Below are 24,090 nucleotides of genomic sequence, written 5' to 3'. Positions count from 1 at the left end.
TCTATTTACATTACTTTGCTGCTGCATCATGCTGACTGCTCATATTTAGCTTCCCTTCCACCCATACCCCAAGATCTATTTACACACACTGCTACCCAGAAGTGTATCTCCCATCCAGTATAAATATTTTGCATTTTTGTTTTCCAGGTACAGAACCTGGCACTTATCCTTGTTAAATTGCATGCCATTCAAATCTGCCCACTTTTCCAGTGTCTTCAGATCTTGTTGAATTCTATCCCTGTCTTCAAGGGTGTTTGCTCCCTCTACCAGTTTGGTGTCATCTGCAAATTTAATGAGTAATCCCTTCACACCCTTGTCCAGATCATTTATAAAAATATTGAAAACCTCTGGGCCCAAAACCAAGCCCTGTGACACTCCATTGGACACACTGGAGTAGCACAAAAGGGAGGTGAGAAGAACGCTATGACTTTCAAATAGCACACAGAGTCCTTCAGAACGATGGATTCTGTGTTGAAATATTGCTGAAGCTGGTTAAAGGAGGTGCAGAAGAGACTTGTATCTTCAAGTGTAGACATGTCCTACAACATCTCCAAGCTGCCGCTGTGCTCTTTTTTTGGATGTATGTTTGTGCACACAAGGACAGGCTTAAAAATAGACTCCTGATGGTTATTGAGGTCAGTGTGTGTAGGGGGGTTGACTTGTTATGGAAATGGTTTTATGGAGTTCTGAGCAGTTTTGTATGGGTCTTATAGTGAGATTAATAGGTATCTTAAATTGTCAATGCTTCTCAGGCCAAAATGTAAACTTAATACAAGTGAATTAAGGCATTTTCCTGATGGTTTACTAATGTTAAGATACAGATATGCCAGACTGAAGAAAACTATTTAGCTATTTCCATCAATTTTAAGTCATAGGATGTTTATTGTGGTAACAGTATAAGAAAGAAAAAATTGACCATATAACCTATGAGAATATGATGGATAAACAAGGAAAAATAAAATCTTGACAAACAGTTCAAGATGAAGGAAAAAACATTCTGTGGTTATTATATTAGCAAATGGTATCAAAATTGAAAGAAGAAATAGTTAAAGAAGGAGGCTGACTAAGAAAACGAACAACTTTTGAACAAGTTGTTTCTGGAGTTTTAAGACACTTGTTGGGAAAAAATTATAAAATGTTATTACAATATAGCACTGAAACAGCAAGTAAAAATTGTATGACAAAATGAATGAAATTTTGGAGAAAATGTACACATGAGTCAGTGGGAAAATCTTTGAACTAAAGAAATTAAGTTTACTCAGTGTCAAATATTGAGAGAATTGGTATAAAATGTTTTATAGATGGTATATTACCCCTTAAGACATAGCAGAAGCAAACAAAAAATATAATGAAAAGTGTTGAAAATGTCAGGACACAAAGGCAACATTTTATCACATGTGGTGGACATGCAAAAAAGCAAGAAAGTATTGGCTAGAGAGACATGAAGAAATGCAAAAGATATTAAAAGTTAAGTTTGCAATGGATCCAAAAACATGCTGTTAAGTATCTTACTGAACAATATTACAAAAATACACAGTTAATTATTTAAGTATATGGTGATGGTGGCAAGAGTAAGGTTCACAGCAAAAATGGGAGGCAGTAAAATGCCTCTTCTATTTGAAGGAATAGAAGAATAAACTGAATGCATATGTGACCGTGGCAAAATTTACATCCCTTATACAAAATAGACCAATTTCAGAATTTCAAGAAAAATAGAAAGGTTTTTTATTATATAGCTGACAATCAAGATTAAAATTAAATTAAAACAGAGAATGACAGAGAAAAAGACTTGAGTAATGCATATCAATAGAAAAGATAGATGGGAAAGATAGAATAAAGGTATTTAAATAGATGTGAAATACTAAAAATTAAGTGAGTTCTATAATGTATTATTTGATTATAAAAGATGATAGAATATGAAGTTTGTTTGAATGTTTGTAAAATGAAATTAATTTTAGTCATAAGCTATATATACAAATTCAGTTATATATCCTGCCTTTTTGTTTTTGTATTTAATATATTTTATTTAGATGTTTCCATCCATGGAATGACTCCTATGAATAATGCTACTAAAGGCTGCAATGAGTCTATGGATGACTTTACAGGACCCTGCAGCTGTCAGGACTGTTCTCTTGTTTGTGGTCCCAAACCACAGCCCCCTCCACCTCCTACTCCTTGGCTTTTGTTTGGTTTTGATGCTATGTATGTCATCATGTGGCTCTCCTACATGGGTTTTTTGCTTATATTTTTTGCAGCCATTTTTGGTATCTGGTGTTACAGGTAAATAGCTTCCCTCATTTATTTATACATACACACATATATACAAAGTCTTGAAACTGAAAAATACATCTGGGTTTTATTTATATAATGTTAAATAACATGCACGCAAGTTGTCTTGTGAACGTTCACAGAGTGCACTCTTGCTGATAATTCCAATAATTCCATTTATAATGCTTACTTACTCAGCTACCCACTGTCACTGTGTGCTCCTTAATGAATTTTTGAATATAGAGATTGGAGATATCCTAATAATCATATGCATAGCTTCCCATGGACATCCAGTGCTGTTAATATTATATTGAGCTCTGTGGTAGGGAGCCTATGGAATGCGATGAGTTGGCTACCTTGAAGTAATACTTTGTGCAAGTGAGGAGAATTGGGATAGGCAGTGCTCGGGAATAGTTAGTGTGGACAATGTCCTGTTTAGCCTCAGCTGTAGTACTTGGTAAGATTCTGAAAATACAAAGGTAACAGAAAAAAATATGATGGCAAACAAGAACTCTTTAAAACAATATTTTTAGCTATTTTTTGTTCCTAATTCTAAAAACAAACAGAAAACAGGCAGATAATCCAGGTTGAGGGGGGATACATTGTTCATAAGATGTTTAGCTTTCGTATTCATTTGAGTTTGATTTATGATGTCTTATAGAAATCATGTGTGTGCCAGATAGTTGCATCATCTTAGCTTAGTACAATAGAGCTGTTGTTTGAAATGGCATACACCAATATTGTCATTTTAACTGATTTTGATACATCTTGTGGTAGTGTATTTGACTGAGAAAGCCTTTTAAAAGTTCGGTCTTGCAATAGCAAGAACCTGGCTTCCGCCAGAATTGAACTCAGGTCATGAGCAGAGCTCAGGCTGCAGTACTGCAGCTTACCACTCTGCACCACAGTAAGCTGCAGTACTGCAGCCCAAGCTCAGCTCACAACCTGAGTTCGATCCTGGTAGAAGCCGAGTTCAAGTAGCCGGCTCAAGGTTGACTCAGCCTTCCATCCTTCCAAGGTCAGTAAAATGAGGACCCAGTTTCCTGGGGGTAAAGTGTAGATGACTGGGGAAGGCAATGGCAAACCACCCCATAACAAAGTCTGCCAAGAAAATGTTGTGGTGCGACGTCCCCCCGTGGGTCAGTAATGGCTCAGTGCTTGCACAGGGGACTACCTTTACCTTTTACCTACATCAGATGTTGATAATCTCCAACTACATTTTTCTTGATAAACAGTAGTCTTGCTTGTCTTGAATCAAAATACCTAATAAAATAAAGTAGAAGAATGATCAAAGTGATATGGTGTATGTTTTCTTTTGCAGGAAGAGACACTTCGTTTCTGAGTATGCTCCTATTGACAGCAACATTGCCTATTCTGTGAATTCACACCAGAATACTGGTAGGTACTAGAAAGTAGTGGTAGAGTTTGACTAAATGTAGTTTAATTTTTCTCAATTTACAATGAGTAGTCATAATATCGCTGCTAAAATTCTTATTTATTATTGTGAAGTTCTGTACTAGTTAAATAGTTCATCACGTATTATTCCATATTACCAGCTTGTTGTACACTAGTTTACATTTTTTCACATTCAGTAGCCAAAAATGAACCTAATCATCCTACTGTATAAAAGACAAAGCCATATTGGTGATGACTCACTTTTTATCCTCACGCAGGCACGTTGCCTACGACTGGCCTTGAGGCTGCTGTGAAGCGCCCGCTTGCTACCGGGAGGGGGCCTGCTGAATCAACAACTAAGCACTCCTCCCTGCACCTCCCCTCAGCACCCTCCCGCTCTGGCATCCAAGCTGCTGCAAAGTGCTTGCTTGCCGTCAGGAGGGGCCAACCGAATCAGTTTTCTAGAGCCCGTTGTATTTTTTCACACAATGGGTTACTAGTATAACGTGATTGGCTTTTAAATGTATCTTGTATTTTAGAGACAACTTCAGCCTTGGTGTGTCTCCTTCATCCCAATGGGCTATGCTAATGGGGGAATATGTGCACAGACCGAGATGCACAAAATTAACTGGAACATGTTTTGTTTTGGGTGGAATTGAGAATTGCAGTCTTTTGGCCCACACCTTTTTATGTTTTTGCACCTATTTTAGATTCAACAAAAGCACTTAATCTTTTAAAATGTCGCTTCAATAGGCATGTTATAGTATGAGGAATTTCATTTATTTTGTATGTTCTTGCAGGTGATGCTTCTAGGTGTGAAAAACTTGGTGAGAGGTTCGAGAATGCATTAAGAGTCACATTCACATCGTGGGGAGCTTTCTGTGTCCGAAATCCCAGGCCTGTTATTGTGTTCTCCCTGGTTATTATTGCCATGTGTTCCTCTGGCTTGACATTTGTGAAAGTAACTACAAATCCTATAGATCTCTGGTCATCACCAAACAGTCAAGCTCGTAAAGAGAAGGAGTATTTTGACACTCATTTTGGACCTTTCTTCCGTACTGAACAACTTATTATTCAAGCCCCACATACCAAACCAGAGATCTACTCGCCATACCCATCAGGAGCAGATGTTCCTTTTGGTCCTCCACTTACCAAAGAGATCTTACATCAGGTAATACAAAATTTATTCATGTGCAGTAGATGTGCACGTAAGGCTGGTTAGTGGAATGCAGTTTATCCTTATCTTTGAGAAGTTATTAGCAGTTCTTGATAAACAAAGAAACCAAAATAATTCCATAGAAGCTGAAGTCCTTTTGTCAAGCTCTTTACTATTTTGGGTTAGATGCTTTTTTTAAAAAAAGGGGGGGGTCTTTGGTATTGCCATCATTGTTATGGCTCTGTCAGGCTTGCTGTTCTGTTGGAGTGCTGAGTTACTGTACCCAGCATGCTCCAGGAAATCATGAAGCACATAATGTAGCATTAGCAATGGCTCTGTGTTAATGTGTAATATAGAATTCAGCAGTTAGAGACCCATGAGACTTGCTTCTCTTGTGCTCTCCTGTGACTTCTTCTGTCTCTCACTGGCCCTTTCCTTCTGTTGGACACAACGCTTCCCCTTTTTTGTCCCCCCTTCTCTTACTTTATCTGCCCCTTGCTGCTGCTTCCTCCTCCTGGGCTCACTCAGCAATGACACCTTCCTCAGTGCTTCTCCAGTTGCTGCTGTGGCTGTCTGCCCAGTTGCTCCTTCCCCACCTGACTCACCCAGTGATTACTCTTGTCGTCCTCCGTGCCACCTTTTCCCTTCTTCCATCACCTTTTTTGTTGCAGTGGCTTCTTGCTCTTGGGCACCAAGCAGTGGCACTTTACAGCTGCTTGTATGGTCTTTGACAATGTTGTTTATAGGGTTGGTAAGCAACTATCAAAATGGCAGCTGAGGTCTTGCAAGGGTTCCCCCACGTTGTTTTGGTACAAACATGGAGACTGTTGCAGATTTCTACAAACATCCCATCAGTGGATACCTTGCCCCAGTGTGTGGGTGTTTTGTTCACGGGCCAGGTTCAATTTAGATATGATAACAAACATAGGCACACAAATACCTAGCATTGGCTAATTAAGGATGATGTTTACCTGATGGCACCTGATGTCTTTTTCTGGCATTTTTCTAATTAATACTATGAAGCCTCTTTTCAGAGGGGGTGAATTTTTAATTAAATGACCCATTTGGTTTTGTGCTTTTTGTCTAAAGAATGCATAAAAGACTATTTGATATGTAGGCATAGAGAAAATTCTCTTGTATTTCTCTACTAACTACCATTTCGGTTCTTGCTTTCTCATATATTTAGGTACTAGATTTGCAGGATGCTATTGAAAATATAACTGCCTATTATAATAACAACACTGTAATGCTGAAGGACATTTGCCTGGCACCTCTTTCTCCCTACAACAACAACTGTACCATCCTGAGCATACTCAACTATTTCCAGAACAGTCACTCTGTCCTTGATCATGAAGATAGTGATGGTTTTTTTATCCATGCGGATTACCACTCTCACTTCTTGTACTGTGTCCAGTAAGTGTCCTTTATACTAGCCCTTAAAACTGCCTTTGTATGTTAGCTTGACAGGCTTACCTTCCTTTTCTTGTTTTAATAACAATAACAATAATAATAACTGTGCTTATATATCGCTCTTCTAGACAGATTAGTGCCTCACTCAGAGTGGTGAACAAGTTTGTGTTATTATTATCCCCACAGTGCAGCTGGACGCTGGGGCTGAGAGGAGTGGCTTACCCAAGGCCACCTACTGAGCTCATGGCAGTAGTGGGATTTGAACCAGTAGAGTGCTGATTTGCAGCCAAACTACTTAACACTAGCTGCCTCCTGGATGACTGACTTGATTTGACATTTGGTTTACCAGTGTTTCATTGTATTAAAGCTGAACTCATGAGGACAATTCTATGCTTGGGAAATTTTTGTGTACTTTTATACCTTACTATTGAATTCACTTGCTTGGGAGGAAGACTTCTGTTGGTCTCAGTGGAAGTTACTTTTAGGTAGAATGAACTTATGATTGATATGTTAAGGAACAAAGCAAGGCACAGAGTCAAGAAGTAATCAAATGAAGATATTCTGAACTATTTAATGAAAAAGGAGTTCTGAAAACCTAAATAGAATTACTGAATAACTTTTATGTGCCAGCTACTAGAAACAGTTTCTGGATTGGCGGTCGTAGAGTAAGTTATTGTACAGCATGCTGCCAATGCATTCTTGTGTTGGATATAAAATTTGAATTCTTGTAACAATTATTTCTTCTGTATCATGCTTACTTTTTTCTGTACTGCTCTGCCACTTGGATAATTCTAAGCATTTTCAATGAATTTTACAGGGCTCCGGCATCTCTAAATGATACAACCTCACTTCACGATCCATGCTTGGGGACATTTGGTGGGCCTGTCTTCCCATGGCTGGTGTTGGGAGGATATGATGGTAAACATTGACCTTGGAACTACTGGCAATTCTGTTTGATGAAGTTGACAATGAAAACAGGGTTGCACTTAACCTGTAACTGTTGTTCATCTAGTGTTCTTCTGTGCAGGCATACATCTTTCCCCGCTGTGTGCTCTTTATTATTGTTAATTTCCTTCTACGCTGGCGGCTTAAGAGAACTGTGGGAGGGAGCCGCTCACCCTCTCTTTTATAGCTGCACCTAGGGGAAAGCACGTGAAAAGGGTAAATGAGTATCTAACCCCTTTAGGAGCTTTAGAACGTCTGTGGCTGGCCTGCTAATGCACAGTTCTCATGTGTCTGCACAGAACGCTCGATGAACACCAGTTACAGGTAGGTACACCCCTGTTTTCCTGCTCTTTTTGCCTGTTGTTTAGGAACAGGATACTCGGGTTCCATTTATTAGGAAGACTAGGGATGGGAGCAACTGGTTTCAGGACAAGGGAGCTCCTGCAGTCTTCAGTTCTAATTAACAAATAGAACTAATGAATGGGGGCGCCACCCTATGAGACTAAACCATCAAACACAAATATCAGAGGAGGTGAGAGACTTCCATTCAGCTTCTGCCCGAAATGTTGAACAGTTATGATTAAAGTTATGCATGACATTTGGTGGTTAGCTCTGTTAGCCGTGGCAAAAAAATTGTCGTGCTTACCAACCTGTGTCAGAATTCAGAAGGTACCCACAGGCTCAAAAAGATTGGGAACCCCTGCTCTAGTTCATATGCTTGGGTTGTTAAACATTGGTGCAGTCTAATGCATGTAGGAGAGAAGGGCAAAGGGTAAGCAAGCGGGGGCAGGGCATTTGCTCACTGAATACTAAATCTTTTGGATTTATATCTGTTTAAATAGGCTTGGTTTAGCAGTCATCATTTTTCTTTTGGAAGTAGTTGATTATAAGTTAACATTCAGTAAGACAGCATAGAACAAAAATGGGAGAAGCTTTAAAATAATGCTGTCAAGAAAGTTTTAACTTTCTAGAATTTGCTTCTAGTGCATACAGCCAAAAACCAATAGAGGCTCCTCCGGGAACTAAAGATAACTAGCAAAGAACCCCTCTTCCCGTATACAATCAAAACTATTTACAAAGTCAATTAATCTTATATTATAAAGTGCAGAAAATGCTCAGTTTCATAAATCAGTAACAATAAATATATCGAACAGTCCTATAATCCATATAAGAATAAAAATAAATATCAACAATATCCAACTGGTGGGAAGACATACAATGTATAAAGTAGAAAGTCAATACAAAAACATTTAATCCATCCAAGGTGCATAACAGCACTCAAGCGAAGTCAATCAAACAGCTACAGAGTCATTCATCTGATGCTGTGCGGTTGCCTGCGGAGCTACAGGGAGCCACACCTATGGGTTTTGCCAGCATATGCTGTCCAATCCCATTTCGTGCACACACTTCTTCATGGGCATTTTTTCAAGATAACTAATAATTCAATCAATAACACACTACCATGTTGGTATTCCCAGGACCGTCCGCAAAACCCGTAGGTGTGGGCACCCTGTAGCTCCGCAGGCACTGCAGGCAACCGCACAGTATCAGATGAATGACTCTGTAGCTGTTTGATTGACTTTGCTTGAGTTCTAGTGCATACAGAACAGCACCTTTCTGTGGCATCCTTTCAGAAGAACTGTTGTGTGTCTTTTTCCTTTCTGTGCATAGGTGACAACTACAATAATGCCACAGCCCTTGTGATTACATTTCCTGTTAAGAATTATTACAATGACTCGAGCAAACTGATGAAAACTCTGGCTTGGGAAAGCGCGTAAGTCTTTCTATTAAGGCTAAGTTTCAGTATATTTTGAATTGCTCAGTAGTTTACCTGCACAAAATGACCTAAATTCCACTTCAGTGTGCGCATTTGAGAAATAAGTTATGCGGTGACTGCACCGTTTTTACACATGGGAAGCCTTTTGTGTAATACAGAGATTACTGTATTAGAAAAATGCTACTGGGTCATCTGATATAAGTTTCAGTGTTTCCAATATGGCAGCTGTTCTTCTCACTCACCCTCCTGTGCAAATATGTTTGGGTTAGGTTACTAGTAGATGACCTACTCATGTTTTTTTAAAGTGTGAATCAGGTCTAATAGCTAGTGTCAGGCATCTGAAAAAACATGTCTTCAGTTGTCCCGTTTCTCAACCAGCATGTATCTCCGTGAAGAATGCAGCACATGGTGCAATTAACGAGATCAGTGAATGTTCTTTTGGCCTGCATGAGTAGTTGGTTTTTAAAGAAAGCTTTGTCTTATTATTTCAGGTTCCTAGATTTTGTGAAAAACTATGACAACCCAAATCTGACAATTTCCTTCTCTGCTGAACGTAGCATTGAAGATGAAATAAACCGGGAAAGCAATGGTGATGTTAGCACTGTTCTAATTAGCTATGCTGTCATGTTTGTGTACATCTCCATAGCTCTGGGACGCATCAAGAGTGCTAGAAGATTCTTGGTATGCATCTTTATATTTGCTGTGGAATTGCTCTTAGCAGTTAGCACTTTTCAGAAAAAGATGTTATAAAATAACCAATATTTTTTCCAGCTCTGTATGTATCACTTCCTGGGTTAGTCATGAAGGCATGAATCAGAGCGCTCTTGTGGTTTCTCCTTTTAAGCTTGCAAAATGTAATTTGGGGGTGGGGATAGAAGTTGTAATTCAAGCACAATTAATGTTGTGATTTGTTTCTTCTTTTGTTAGGTGGATTCAAAAATTTCCTTGGGCATTGCAGGGGTTCTCATTGTATTGAGTTCAGTAGCATGTTCTCTGGGAATCTTCAGCTACTTCGGAGTCTCATTAACACTGATTGTGATTGAAGTCATTCCATTTTTGGTGCTGGCTGTTGGAGTAGACAACATATTCATTATTGTTCAGACTTTTCAGGTATTTCTGTTATTTTTTTAGAATATATAATAAGTGAATATAAATTTGTCTATCAATAGCCTCAGCAGAAGACATCAGTGTTCTCTTTAGTCCTATATTCTTTCTCTGATTTGTGCCAACATCCTGATGAATCAGACACTTTAATATGCTACACTCTTGTAATGTAATTGAGTACCTGTCTTTGACAAGTTGGGTGCTAAAAAAAATATTAAAAGTAAAACTATCTTATTGAAGCAATTTTTATAAACGGCTGAGTATCTTCCATTGGTGAATTCAGAGAAAGCTCTGTTACTGCTAAAAATCCTTTTATTTATAATATATACACATATCTATCCTAGTTTTTCCCCCAATGGAAACCCAAAGCATCTTACATTATTCTACTCTCCTCAATTTACCCCTGCAACTACGTGTAAATTAGATTAGGCTAAAAGTATATGAGTAGCGCAAGGACCCCCAGAGTGGGAGAAGCAGATGGTTGTTTCTTCCACAGCGGAGTGAGAATTTTAACTGGGTCTCCCAGATCTTAATCCAGCAGTCTAACCATTACAGCATAATGAGTCTCTGGTTTTAGGAGTTGGCATATAATATTATCTTGAAACAATAGCTAGGTGCCAACTCAGTGAGAAAAATGGTAATGAGGCATCCCTTGGGAATAGTGGTATCTGGCAAACGGTGGTGTACCTTGTCTGTTTTCATCTTCTGAAAGTGACCATTTCATGATTACTTCTCTCACAGCATTGAAAATAATCCTACATGATGGTTAGGCCACAATAATTAACAAGAAAAAAGATGGTGGGACACAGTAAATAATTTTGCAGCATAGCTTGAAAGGAGGAAGTGGGAACCCCAGCACTTGCCCCCTCTCGTTTAATAAAACTTCTGTGCCGGGTTAACTGAAAATATGGATGCCTATTTACAAGCCTGTTTACTCACATTCATAGCAGTGATAATTGCTGTTAAGTGCTGTGTAAAACAGTTGCTTTCCAGAACACCCATTGATGGTGTTCGAAGAGGAGAGTAACCACTGGATCCAGTAAAACTGAAAGGGCCTAGTTTTATCTCCATCTCGTTTTAATAAATGCGGAGGCAGATCATCTAGGAAAGGGATTGTTTCTGTAGCATTGAACAGGCCTGTTGGTAGTCACAAACTGGTGATTAAACTATGACTGTCTCTTGATAATTTTCTCTAATGAAAGGGGGAGAAATTCTAAATCTAATCCTTGTTCTAATCATTGTCCAAATCACCATGATGCTGCCATCCATTATGTATGGATTACACTTCAAGAAATTATGCAAGGCTGCCAGATTCCTATCTGTTGGTAGCATTAAATGCTTTTAAGGTTCTCTTAAATTAAGGTTTGCATAATATTTCTGAGAAGGTATATAGAAAAACTCCTAATGAATAAATTGCTATTTCAGAGAGATGAACGTCTTCAAGGTGAAACGCTGGATAAACAGATAGGACGAATTCTTGGAGATGTGGCTCCTAGTATGTTCCTCTCATCGTTTTCAGAGACAGTGGCTTTTTTCTTGGGTAAGAATTTCAGGTCTTTTTACTTCTGGGGTTTAGGGTTTTTTTTTTCTCACCCTTGTTTCTCCTTTTCCTACACTCTTTTCTTCCTGCCAGCCTTCACACCTTTCTCCTTTCCCTGTTTCTTTTTGTCTCCCATCCAGTGATTAATATATCTTTATCTGTTCTCTCCCCCTGACAACTCTTGCAGTCTTTCCTCCTTTTATCTCTTCCTCTCCAGCTACCTCCTTGTCCTGTTCTTCCCTCCTATGGCATCAACCAGCTGCAATATTATGTTGCCTCAGGAGGGCATATCTTGAAGTTACAAGTTCTTATAAGCGAGCACCTTGCTTATTAACACTTTTTTTGTTACTCTTTCTTTATTAACGGAACTCTTTAGCTCTTTTTGTAAATTCAAGAACTAGGCATAAATTTCTGTATCTGTTTCTTTACAGTGCAAGGATCTAATACATTTCTGTTTCTCTTTGTTAGGGGTTTTGTCACCTATGCCTGCTGTTCGAACTTTCTCACTCTTTGCTGCAGTGGCTGTATTCATTGATTTCCTCCTTCAGGTTACCTGCTTTGTTAGTCTCTTAGGACTGGACGTTAAGCGTCAAGAGGTGAGTCCACTAAAATTCACTCTGTGTAGGTGATTACTACTCTTCTCATCATATTCACTGTTTCACTTTGGGGTTTCATTCTACAGAAAAATCAGTTGGATATTCTGTGTTGTATCAAAGGTGGTGAAGAACTCAGCACTGTGCAGCACTCTGAAAGTGTCTTGTTTCCGTTCTTCAAAAACATATATTCTCCATTTCTTCTTAAGGATTGGGTGAGACCCATCGTGGTATGTAAATCTTCATATTTGGCTCTTTTTTATTTAATAAAAATATTTATAGCTAATCTCAAACAGAAAAAACTGAACTGTGTAAACATTAACACTTTAAATACAATTAGGCATCTTAAGTTGATTGCAATTTTACACAATCCATTCCCTGACAGGTTTTTCAGAATGGTTATGTTATTTAATGATTTGAATAAATGAATAGTGTTCAGTAAACCCTTGGTTGGATTTGAATTTTCTTATGAAAGTTCTAATTGTCATTTCTAGCTCACTGCCAATTCAGTTTACATAACCTGGCATTAAAATCTGAAGCTATATTAATTTTCAATGTTACGTTGATGTGTCTTCCTCTGTGGATGTAAATAAAAGCTGTTGCTGCTTTTTACATTTATCTTTCAGATATCTATATTTGTGGGTATTCTTTCATTCAGTATATCAGTTGTCAACAAAATAGAGATTGGCCTGGACCAGAGGTTATCCATGCCAGATGTAAGTGGCTTTTTTGGCCTTCCTAATCCCCTGTGCTCATTTTCCAAAGGAATCATTACAATATTGTAGAACTAACCTAGATTTATCTTCTCTTTTGAATAAGGACTCCTATATGATTGATTACTTCAACTCCCTCAGCAAATACTTGCATGCAGGTCCTCCAGTATATTTTGTGCTAGAAGAAGGCCACAACTATACTACTCTGGATGGACAGAATATGGTGTGTGGTGGATTGGGATGCAACAACAACTCCCTAGTGCAGCAAGTATTTGATGCAGCAGAGATTAGTAGCTAGTGAGTGTTCAATTTTCCCATAAAATGTCAATAGCAATAACTAACTACTATATGAATAGCAGCATACTCTGGCTGGAAGCGTGACTTCCAGGCCAGCTAATGAAATATTCTGCCAGCACAATTTCTTTTCACTTGTATTGGGGCTTGAATCAGATTTTCATGTTTGTTACTTCTTTAGAAAAAAACTGAGTTTGATTTTAGTGTGTTGGCTCATTTCTGTCTGTAAGTGTATCTACTTAAGGTATGTATGTAATGACTTTTTACACATAAATATCACCATAAGGTAAATCTGTGACACAATACATTTTCTGAACATAACTGTACAGTCAAGTTAGGAATAGGTCATTGTATAGTGACATATCACAGTGTGAATTTTACCTAATATTCAAAAAGGAATCCTAGTTTATTGTACTCTGGAAGTAGAAGCTGTGCTTTACATTTCACCTCATTTAGCGAAACAGTTGCCAGTGTTCCGAATCAGCTGGATTGTGTTATGCTCTCTTTTGAAATCAGACTGTCCAGTGTTTGGCTAAAGATGTCTTGTTCATTTTATAGCACGAAAATTGGCTATGCTCCTTCTTCTTGGATCGATGACTACTTTGACTGGGTTAAACCACAGTCTTCCTGTTGCAGAGTCTATAACACCACAGAAAAATTCTGCAATGCTTCTGGTACTGTTGGCTTTTCTTTTATATGTTATACAGAAATATTTCTTTCTTATACAAGGTACACACATTCTAATCCAGGGATATGAGCTGGGGCTGGGGATATGGGATGGATACAGCAACGTTTCATCTCTCCCAAGAGAGCTCTGCTGGTCACATGTATGTTGATGGTTCTAGATTGAGCACAAATACTGTGAATTAAACATTGGCATGATTCATATGAACTGAAAGTGGTGGTGTCATGCCTCAGGTGGGGTGAGCCACCTTACGCTGCCACCACTCTGGGATTTAGGGCCCCTTGAGAAGGCCCAGAGTACCCTCCCAACCCTTCTGACCTCTGTAGCTTGGCCAATAAATAGGCGTGATGACCCAGCAGAGCAACAACAAACAAAAGAATTTATTTATAAGGAGGTCAGTTAATCAAACAACAAACAAACAAGCAAACAAACAAGGTGCATTAGCAACAATAGATGGGTGAAAACAAAATAAACAAAAGGCCCTAGTGTGACTGAACTCACTGTCCCTCTGTCTGCCAGGCCTGTCTTCTCACCCTACCTGGATGAGGGCCTCTCACCCCAGCAGAAACCTCCTCTGGCCTGCTCCCTGGGAGGAAGAACACAGGCTTTTCCCCTCCCAGATTTATACAGCACCAGCCCCCTGTGTTCTGATTGGCCAAAAAGGGTGCCAAAATGGCCCAGGGGCTCCTGGGAATTGTAGGCAGGCCCACTCCCACTGCTAACAGGCTTCTGAGGCCTTGCTAGGCCTTCCTGGCACAGCCAGATCATGACAGGTGGGGAAGAAGGTCCACGTATCAAACAATTCCTAGATGCAGTTTCCTGCACTAGTCACCATGCCTACTTAGATAGTATAGCAAAGAATTTCTGGATGTAGTGGCATTTGCAAGAATTGCAAACAAAGCTGTTTCATACAGAGAGCTACATGAAGCTGTTCTGTCTAGTTTAGTTTCAAGCAGGAAATACACTACTGTTAACACATGTGAATGAGATCAGTGTTCTGAGAATATCAACCATTTTAGCCTCCTTTATGTAACTTCATTATGACCGAATACATAATGTTATGTACGCATAGACCATAAATGCAGCTAAACTGTTACAATGCACAGTTTGAAACTGTCTTTCTGGGTGTTGAGATAGTTGCTGATCTAGAGTTAATGAATGGGATCATATATGCTCAGTAGTTCTATCTGAAGAAGAGAGCTCTGACTCTTGAAAGCTTACACCCTGTTGGTCTCTAAGGTGCCACTAGACTCAAATCTTGTTCTACTCCAGACCAATACAGCCACCCACCTAAAACTGTACAGTTAATTTGCACATTAAAAGCTGTTCAATGTGCTTAGTGTTGTTTCCATATTCTTATGTTATGTATGACAAGCATGCTCTTTTGCTTTTTATTTCCTAAACTTTTGGGGAAGCTCAGAATGGCTTCTGTGGGGCTTCCACGCTTATTTTCCAGCCAGACACAGAGCAGGTTGAGCTTTTAAGAATTTAAGGGCAACATGTGCTGTCAAACCATTGCAAACTAGTAAAAAGTAAGTTGGGTAGTCTTTGATGTATTAGTCTTCTATAGTATATAATTTTACATGAATGTTTTAAAACTGCGGCTGCTGAAGCATAGTGGTTAAGTGGTCAGGTTGTAAATCAGCACTCTGCTGGTTTGAATCCTCTGCTATGAACTCAGCAAGTGGTCTTGGGTAAGCCGCTTCTGTCAGCCCTAGCTCCCTGACTGTATTATGGGGATTAGGGTTTGTGTGCTTCAAGTTTCTGATTCGGGTATTTTACCCAAATTAGACCTGAATCGGAAGGATTTGGGGGTAGGGGGCTAGGCGGGAAGAAAGCCTCCCCTTCGAATCTTTGCAGAGCATACTGAAGTGGTTTAAATACCCGAATCCTAAAGTGGCTTGCTGCTTTGGGATTTGGGGTATTCCAGATGGTTTTCCCACTTTGGGTAAACCCAAAGCGGGAAGCCGTGCACACCCCGAGTGGGGATAATAACACGTATGTTCTGGATGACTCTTGTCAGGCCTAGTTCAGATATAGGCATGCACTTAAGAAGCCCTGAGCATCCAGTTGGCTTTCCTATCACAAATCATTTAACTCCTGGCAAGAGGTACAACACAGATAATGTTTTAGGTTCATGTATCAAATAGTACTATCACAGACTCTCTGCTTCCGTCTAAGCCTTTATTATTATACCATGATTACTTAGCAGTCTTAATATTCACTCAGAATATCACATCCGTTATAACTACATAGATAATTAAAGGAAAGTGATTACAAGAGTCTCTCTCCCCCCCCCCCCCCAAATAATCCAAAAATAGTATCTTGCCAAAAGGTACTAGGAAGGAGCTCCTGTGATCAATTTAGCTTGTCATATTTATAGGGTTCAAAATCTTCTCCTAACAATATCGGTCTGTCCTGCTTCAAAGGAGCACACATTCTTGGATAACTTATTATCTTCAAACACCAGACATTATCCATATTTGAAACATCTTCTTAAAATATATAAAAATAGTTCATTCTTGCTACCTCTTATCTTAACAAAAGCTATGTAAAATAAGTGATTTCAGGTTTCTCATACATATGAATATCTTTTGGCCCTCAAACAATACATCTATCCTTGAGTAGTAGTGCCAATTTCTGTGAAGTTAAACATTTCTGCCATTCTCAGACGCTCTCTGTACCTGGTATATAGTAATATGAATCAGACAGCTCTTCTAATCTATACAAGGCCATACAACTGTGTTACTCTATTGTTTCATGTTCCTCTTAAAGGTTGTTCTAAGCCCCTAGACTCCCTTTGCGGCTTGTCTGGTTATAGTGCTGGGCTAGCCCTGTTTCTGTGTGCGAGGACATCTTGAATGACATTCTTGGTCATAATCAGCAACTAGTCTATCGTTCTAGCGATATCCATGACAACTGAGTGGGACACTAATTTGTCTATAAGAGTGGTATATAAGAACAGTTATTATTATTTGTTATATTGAACAAGATTATTCAATAACTAAAATGTGTAGTATCCTTTTTTACTATACGTAGTCAGGTGTGTAAGAGGAACAAAGTTTAGTTATGAACCTACCTAACCATTTCAATCATCTTCCAAGGCCCTGTTTTGGGTCCTCCAGGTTTCTGAGATTAGATTGGTGAAAATCTAGGAGAGGGCTTTTTCGGTTGTGTGACATAAGAACTCTGGAACTCTCTCCCGAAAGACGCTTGTCTAGTCTTCTGCTGTGGCCATCATCCCCTAGTGAATGAAGACTTCTTGTTTAATCCCATATTCTCTCAATGTCCCCTCTTTCCTGCCCTGTTTTTAATTGTTGATTTCATTGTACTGTTTGTGTATTTTAGCTTGGCTTTAATTATGTGCTTAGATATAATGGTTTTAAAGATATTTTTAGCTACCTCAGCACCTCAGATCAGGGCAAAAAATTGGGGTATAGTAAATAAACTCTTCCTAGCTCAAGAGAGAAGCTGCTTCATATTCTTGATCTTCATAGGAAACTTCACGCAGGACCATTTCTCCATACCCCTGTCTATGACCATAGCGATGACATTTATAGGATAACAGCTAACTAAATGAAATACTACAATGCATGTTAGCTGTTCTCAAGAAATGTGATTTTAGAAAAGTGGGTTAGGAAAGTAAAGTTTAGGCTTTTTCATTTTAAAAACAGGTATTTGTGCACTATTTTCTAGGAATAGTATAGAACTGGAACACAGACACTAGCTTCAATAGGCTGTAGATCAATATAGACAGTTAAGCATTGTACCTAAAACTGTGTGACTATTGCTTTTGAAAAATACTTGTAAAAGCCAATTTTAATAAGTTTGTGTAATTGAGTAGGTTCTTTAATGCCTGTGGCACAAAATCCTGGGACAACAGGGTTTTTTTTTAATGTAGTTATTCCGCATTACCTTACTTGTATATTTCTGTGATGTATGAAATACAGTAGCTGTAACAGCCAGCTTTTTGTGTGTGTATAACTGACTGCCGTTCATGGGTCCTTTCTGCAACATTTATGCAGTTGTTAATCCATTCTGTGTACGTTGCCGGCCACTAACTCACGAAGGAAAGCAGAGACCCCAGGGTGATGACTTCATGAAATTTCTCCCCATGTTCCTGTCTGATAACCCTAATCCGAAATGTGGTAAAGGGTATGTATTGCTATGCTGGAATAGTTAAATTTGGTAACATTTTCTTAAGAGTAAACCATATTCTGAAAAATTTTGTAGGTGTAAAATTATCCATTTTTAGTCATCAGAGCATACTGTATTTTTAAAGCATTTAAAATGGATTTGTTCTTTATATGGATCATAAACAAGTTAGGTAAATGATATGAACAATATTCTTTATTTTCTGATTTATGATAAACTTTTGCTAAGTTCTGAGACAAATAAAACAGATGCTATAAAAATTTAATGATGTAAATGCGGATAAAAAAATGCTGTTTGTTCACTAGTGTGAATGAAAGCCAGATATCAAAGGTAGTGCAGCTGTTCTGGAAAGCCATGCTAATCCCGTTCCAATTAGAAAGATGTCATGGCCCATTCTTGCTTCTGTCAACCTCAGCCATTGTCCTAATTTACATAAGCACATTTATAGTTATGGGGTTTAATGAGCAAGGGAAAAGATTAGCAGCGGTAACAGTCCAGGTGTCCTGAGGGTGTGTGAAGAGAATCTTGCCTTCTACTGTGATATGTTTACACTGTCCTTGTCCTTTGACTTACAGCCAAACTAGACGAGATGCCTGACACAAGGAGAACACGTATCAGTTTCCCGCAAGTTTTGACGGGAAGTGTAGGCGTCTCATCTGACTGCTGCTGTCAGCTCAGCCATGCATAATTTCCCCAGTCTTAAAACAGCTCCACAGAACTTCAATTTGCTCCATTTGGGGAAACGTGAAGGCAAGGGGTGCTTCCTTGGTGAAAAAGGAGGGCTTCCCTGGGATTCCCCGCCAGCCCCCTCCGCACTCTTCCTGCTCGTGCAGGAATCTGGAGACATCGGTGCTTTGGCCGGCCCCCTTCCTCTCTCCACTGGGCAGAGCACAGTGGAGCAAGCTAAGGGCCGCTGCTGGGGGAATGCGGGGTGCCTGCGGGTGTCCAGCTGCTGCTCCGTGCTTGTGACTAGGGTGACTGTGAGGGTGCTTGCTGCTGGGCCCACTGGCGGCCTGCAGAGTAGGCGAAGAGGTGGCGGCAGATACAGGTAGCTGCTGCGGAGCTGTGGTCAAACTGCCTCCTTTCACTTCCTGAGCCACCCTGCACCGCCCTGGAGTTCTCGTCGTGCGGGGCACTAGAGGGAGGGAGGGGCTGCCACCCTCACAGTCGCCTTAGTCACAAGCATGGAGCAGCAGCTGCCAAAGCGCTGATGCCTCCAGGGCCGGCCAAAGCGCCAATGCTTCCCCGCATTGGCGCTTCCCTTGCCCATTAAACCCCAGCCATAACTATAAATGTACTTATGTAAATTAGGACAATGGATAAGAAGTTGACAGAAGCAAGAATGGACCATAACATCTTTCTAATTGGAATAGGATTAACATGGCTTTCTAGAACAGCTTCACAACCTTTGATATCTGGCTTTCATGTGACACGTTCTCCTTGGGTCAGGCGTCTCATCTAGTTTGGCTGTTAAAAGCTCTGTGAGAACACTTAACAGCAGCATGATATCAATTAAGTTACACTTGCTTCCTCCCTTCTCAAAATGCCATGTTCCCTTACATGTTTGGATTAGCAAATGGGTACTCTAAAAGGAAGTCTGTAGTTGGAGTGCTCAGCCCAGGATTTTGTTTGTGGCAGCTTCTGACAATGTTCCAAAGCAAAATTGTTGTAGAGCTAGTGCTTAGTGTCAAAGAAAATGAGCTGTGTTTTGGACAGTTCTAGTTTAGATCCCATCACTGCCATAAGCTCACCAGGCAGCTACTTGGCTGTAGTGCCCTCTCCCCTCATATAAAATTGCAATTAGTCACTATTGGCCTACCTTAAAGGGCTGTTGTAAAACATATAAGATTCTATGTAAAATGCCATGTAAATCCCAAGTGTTTATTGATGATTTTTTGTTCATTTATTTACTTTTTATACCCAAATTTCCTTCCCACTCGGGACCCAAAATGGCAACATTTCTCACGTCTCCATTTTATCCTCAAAACAGCCTTTTGAGGTTAGATTAGGCTGAGAAAAACTGGCCCAAAGCCTCCCAGCAAACTTTCATAGCAGAGTAGGATTGAAACCCAGGCCTCCCAGATCCTAGGCCAACACTCGTACCACTCCATGCTGTCTGTCTGTTAGACTGACCCTCTTAGATGTTCTAGCTACTCAATTTGGATTGAAAAGCTGGATGTCAAATCAAATTAGTATATTAATTGTCCTTTTCTTTACAGAGGGCATGCAGCATATAGCTCTGCAGTTGAGTTAATACACAACTCCTCTGAAGTTGGAGCAACTTATTTCATGACTTACCATACGGTGCTAAAAACCTCAGCTGATTTCATTGATGCAATGAAGAAAGCACGAATGATAGCAGCTAATATTACTGAAACAATGGGTATCCAGGAAAAGAGCTACCGTGTTTTCCCTTACAGGTTTGTGGATTCCTTTACAGACTGGATATTCCCTTCCACCATCGCTGCCATTCTTCTCCCCCTGAGCATTTAGAGGATGGTAGCCATAGGATTCGGGTAGTACTGCTACTATTCTGCAAATTCTGTGAGGCTGAAATGTGAAATTACTACAAATATTAAGCGTTGTAACAGTTTAGAAGTCTTCGTTAAAAACTTGCAATCAACATTTAACGTTCAGGGTCTTGCTGTTACAAGTCAGAAACCATTTTTTTAGCTTCATTCGCTAAAATATTCAAAATGGAAAGCAGGGTTGCCAGGTATGGCCTGGCAAGCAGTGGGAGATGGGAGGGACCCAGCATGCAGCAGCTTGACCCCATTTCCAGAGTAAGCCCTGAAGTGATGTCACATCTCTCTGGTAATTGCTGAATGTGATGAATCTCACTCAATAGTAGGAAACAAGAACTGGGGACAGGGAATCTCTTATCTCCAGTGCGGGCTTGGCAGTCCTGATGCAAAGTAGCGAGTTCTGATCTTTCAAACAGCAAATGGATGCACTAGGGATGGGCACAAACTGGGAAAAAACCAAACCATGCAGTTCGTGGTTTGTCGCATTTCAAGAATTTTTACAAACTTGTCCTGGTTCGTGAAAATGTCACTTCCGGGGCTGCAGAAAGCCCATCCCACCGTTGCCTAGGAAACTGATTGACCAGTGCCAGGCTGTCTACAGTGACGAACCAAAAAACGAACTGGCCTAAAAGTTCGTGGTGGTTTGTTAGAAATGCTCTGATGAACTGCTGGTTCATGACAAATTTTGGTTCGTAATTCAGTTTGTGCCCACCTCTAGGGTGCACTTTGCAGAAGCAGATCTTTTGAACTGTCGTAGCAGCCCCTCCAATATTACTGCCAAGAAGCTGATTCTAGGTTATTTACTTGGAAAAATTGCTATGAGGCACAGGGATGTGTGTGTAGTGAATAGTGGGAATCTGGTGAATAAGCCCCCACTTCCATTGATCCAGGAATCAAGCTTTCTCTTTGTTTAGGAGAGGAGGAGCATCCCCCAGAAATTAGCTTTTTAGATGTTCTAGAGAGGGAGGAGGTTGCTGGGGAAAGTCTCTAAGTGCTGTCTGCTCACAGTTGCTAGTATAGAGTTACTTTTTGGCAGGGTCCAAAAAACTTACCCAGGATGGTCCATGGGAGGAAGGCTGAATGTCCACATCCAAACCTCTTGCCCTTTATTATTACTATTTATTGTAGTCCACCTTCCACGCAAGTGGGCTCAGGGCGGATTACGGCATACAAATAAAACAGTAAAAATCACAAGATCCAAGTTCAGTGGCATAAAACATAGCTCCACAACAAATTCCCAGTGGTCCGGGACGAGATTCCCTTCACCCTTCCCTGCAACCCATATGAGGAGAAGGAAGGAGGTGGAGACACGAGTTGCTGCTACTCGTATGTGGGGGGCAGATGGTCATATTGCTACTGCATCCTTTGTTATGATACAGGTAACTGCATATCACACAACTGGATATCAGAACAGCATCAGACATTCTGTATGATGAAAACACATTACGTTTGGCTAATTCAAGTAATAGCTCTAAATATGCTGATGCTCATGGGGGAGGGGCAGTGTTTGCACCTTGGGTCTTCCACCTGCCCTTTTTTTGGTCCCTCTGACTGTAAAGGGCCATGTTACTTACTGTAAAAACTATATGAACTCTTTTTGTACTTTAAATGTAATGTACATTTAATGTGAAGAGAATGGCATGCTGTTTGTGGATGGGCGCCAATTTTGTAAAAAAAAAATTAATGTTCTAATTTTTATCAGACATTTACTATATTATGATTAGCCTTGAGCTCAGGGAAAGGTCAGATAAATATCCTTTAAACCAGTTCCCTTTTTAGAAAAACTTGATAGGTTCTGAAATACTGTTTCCATTAGTCTAACATTATTAACAATGTTTTTTATTTTCTTCAGTGTGTTCTACGTTTTTTATGAACAATACCTGAGTATTGTGTTCGATACAATTTTCAACCTTGGCATTTCCCTTGGATCAATATTCCTAGTAACAATGGTGCTGCTGGGCTTTGAAGTGTGGGCTGCCATTGTTGTTTCCCTCACCATTTCTATGATACTAATCAACATGTTTGGAGTCATGTGGCTTTGGGGAATCAGCTTAAATGCAGTTTCCTTGGTCAACCTTGTCATGGTAAGTCCTTGCATGTAATATTTGCCCTCTAGTTCTTTCAGTACTAATAGGGTATGTAATGCTTGAAAACATCCGTATCTTGCTAACATTGAAATACATTCTAATACTTCATACTGCAGAACTGAGTGTACCAACTCCTAGAAAAATCTTTCCAAAATTTTAGTACTGCTGTCTGTAATACTTCGTTATTTCAGAATCTGTAAACCAATGGAATGGCTGCAGATTATTTGAGCTTGCTTCATTCTTAACACTTCTGTTTTAGCTCAGGTTAAAAATTATCTATTTTCTAATCAGGATGATCCCCCCTAAAGGGAAAAATACTATTGTAAAGCACAGTCTATTAAAGCATCCTACATGTATTTATTTTAAGTCCATCTCTTTAAACAGATCATTCTCCTAAGTAAGGATGCATAGAATTCTACATGATTTTCATTTTCTGTCGCTGATACAAGACAGAATTCTGCAGCAATAATTAATAACAATAACATTCCATTTATATACTGCCTTTCAGGACAACTTAATGCCCACTCAGAGTGGTTTACAAAGTATGTCATCATTATCCCCACAACAAAACACCCTGCGAGGTGGGTGGGGCTGAGAGAGCTCCAGAGAGCCGTGATTAGCCCAAGGTCACTCAGCTGGCTTCAAGTGGAGGAGTGGGGAATCAAACCCAGCTCTCCAGATTAGAGTCCCACACTCTTAACCATTACACCAAACTGGCTCTCTATTGCGTATGCTGTTTTCCTTCCAGAGCTGTGGCATCTCTGTGGAGTTCTGTAGCCATGTGACAAGAGCATTCACAGTTAGTACAAAACCCAGCAGAGCAGAGCGAGCTGAAGAGGCGTTATCCCACATGGGCAGTTCTGTAAGTATTGCATTGTAATTTTTGCTGTTGTGGTAGTAGAAACTATTCAGGACATGTTCTAATGCCTCAGCAGATCTCCTTTCCCTCTGTGTTCACCCGACAGCCTCTGTAGGGTGTGGGATGTATCATGGCCTAAATTTCATGACTAAATTTCATGCATAGTTCTGTAATTTACCAGAATAAAAAGTATTTTGCAAAATATCAATTCCTTAATTGTATATAAGTGTATTAACATCATCTTCTGTGTAAAATATGGTAACAAGCATCTCTTCTGTCAGTCTTTAGTACATTACTTGTATTGTATGAAATCAAACACTTCTTTAAAAATTCTGGCAGGTTTTCAGCGGTATTACACTCACAAAATTTGGAGGAATAGTAGTACTTGCCTTTTCAAAATCCCAGATCTTCCAGATTTTCTACTTCAGGATGTATCTAGCCATGGTACTTCTTGGAGCAACTCACGGCTTAATATTTCTTCCTGTCCTACTAAGTTACATGGGTAAGACACTTACTTTTTATCTATAGCAAAAAGTAACTTAGAGTACGGTTCTATGAAGTTACTGTAATCTTGGCTCATTGAA

The 24,090-nt window shown here is 39.7% G+C and overlaps 1 protein-coding gene across 1 annotated transcript in view; it reads left to right on the top strand.

Annotated features, from left to right (window-relative positions):
• Window positions 1–24,090, top strand: part of NPC1 (NPC intracellular cholesterol transporter 1) — a 40,391-nt gene that overhangs the window by 15,338 nt on the left and 963 nt on the right. The window contains exons 6-24 of the mRNA XM_054985350.1: window positions 2,031–2,280; window positions 3,590–3,666; window positions 4,464–4,834; window positions 6,006–6,232; window positions 7,047–7,147; window positions 8,846–8,948; window positions 9,443–9,632; window positions 9,879–10,061; window positions 11,481–11,595; window positions 12,064–12,191; window positions 12,278–12,418; window positions 12,815–12,904; window positions 13,008–13,198; window positions 13,754–13,869; window positions 17,906–18,035; window positions 20,255–20,455; window positions 22,413–22,644; window positions 23,396–23,509; window positions 23,846–24,008. Coding sequence (XP_054841325.1) covers window positions 2,031–2,280; window positions 3,590–3,666; window positions 4,464–4,834; window positions 6,006–6,232; window positions 7,047–7,147; window positions 8,846–8,948; window positions 9,443–9,632; window positions 9,879–10,061; window positions 11,481–11,595; window positions 12,064–12,191; window positions 12,278–12,418; window positions 12,815–12,904; window positions 13,008–13,198; window positions 13,754–13,869; window positions 17,906–18,035; window positions 20,255–20,455; window positions 22,413–22,644; window positions 23,396–23,509; window positions 23,846–24,008 — 3,123 coding nt within the window. The remainder of the gene's footprint in view (window positions 1–2,030; window positions 2,281–3,589; window positions 3,667–4,463; window positions 4,835–6,005; window positions 6,233–7,046; window positions 7,148–8,845; window positions 8,949–9,442; window positions 9,633–9,878; window positions 10,062–11,480; window positions 11,596–12,063; window positions 12,192–12,277; window positions 12,419–12,814; window positions 12,905–13,007; window positions 13,199–13,753; window positions 13,870–17,905; window positions 18,036–20,254; window positions 20,456–22,412; window positions 22,645–23,395; window positions 23,510–23,845; window positions 24,009–24,090) is intronic.

The sequence above is a fragment of the Eublepharis macularius genome, chromosome 7 (assembly GCF_028583425.1).
Source record: "Eublepharis macularius isolate TG4126 chromosome 7, MPM_Emac_v1.0, whole genome shotgun sequence".
Lineage (NCBI taxonomy): Eukaryota > Metazoa > Chordata > Lepidosauria > Squamata > Eublepharidae > Eublepharis > Eublepharis macularius.
This window is presented reverse-complemented; position numbering and strand designations above follow the sequence as displayed.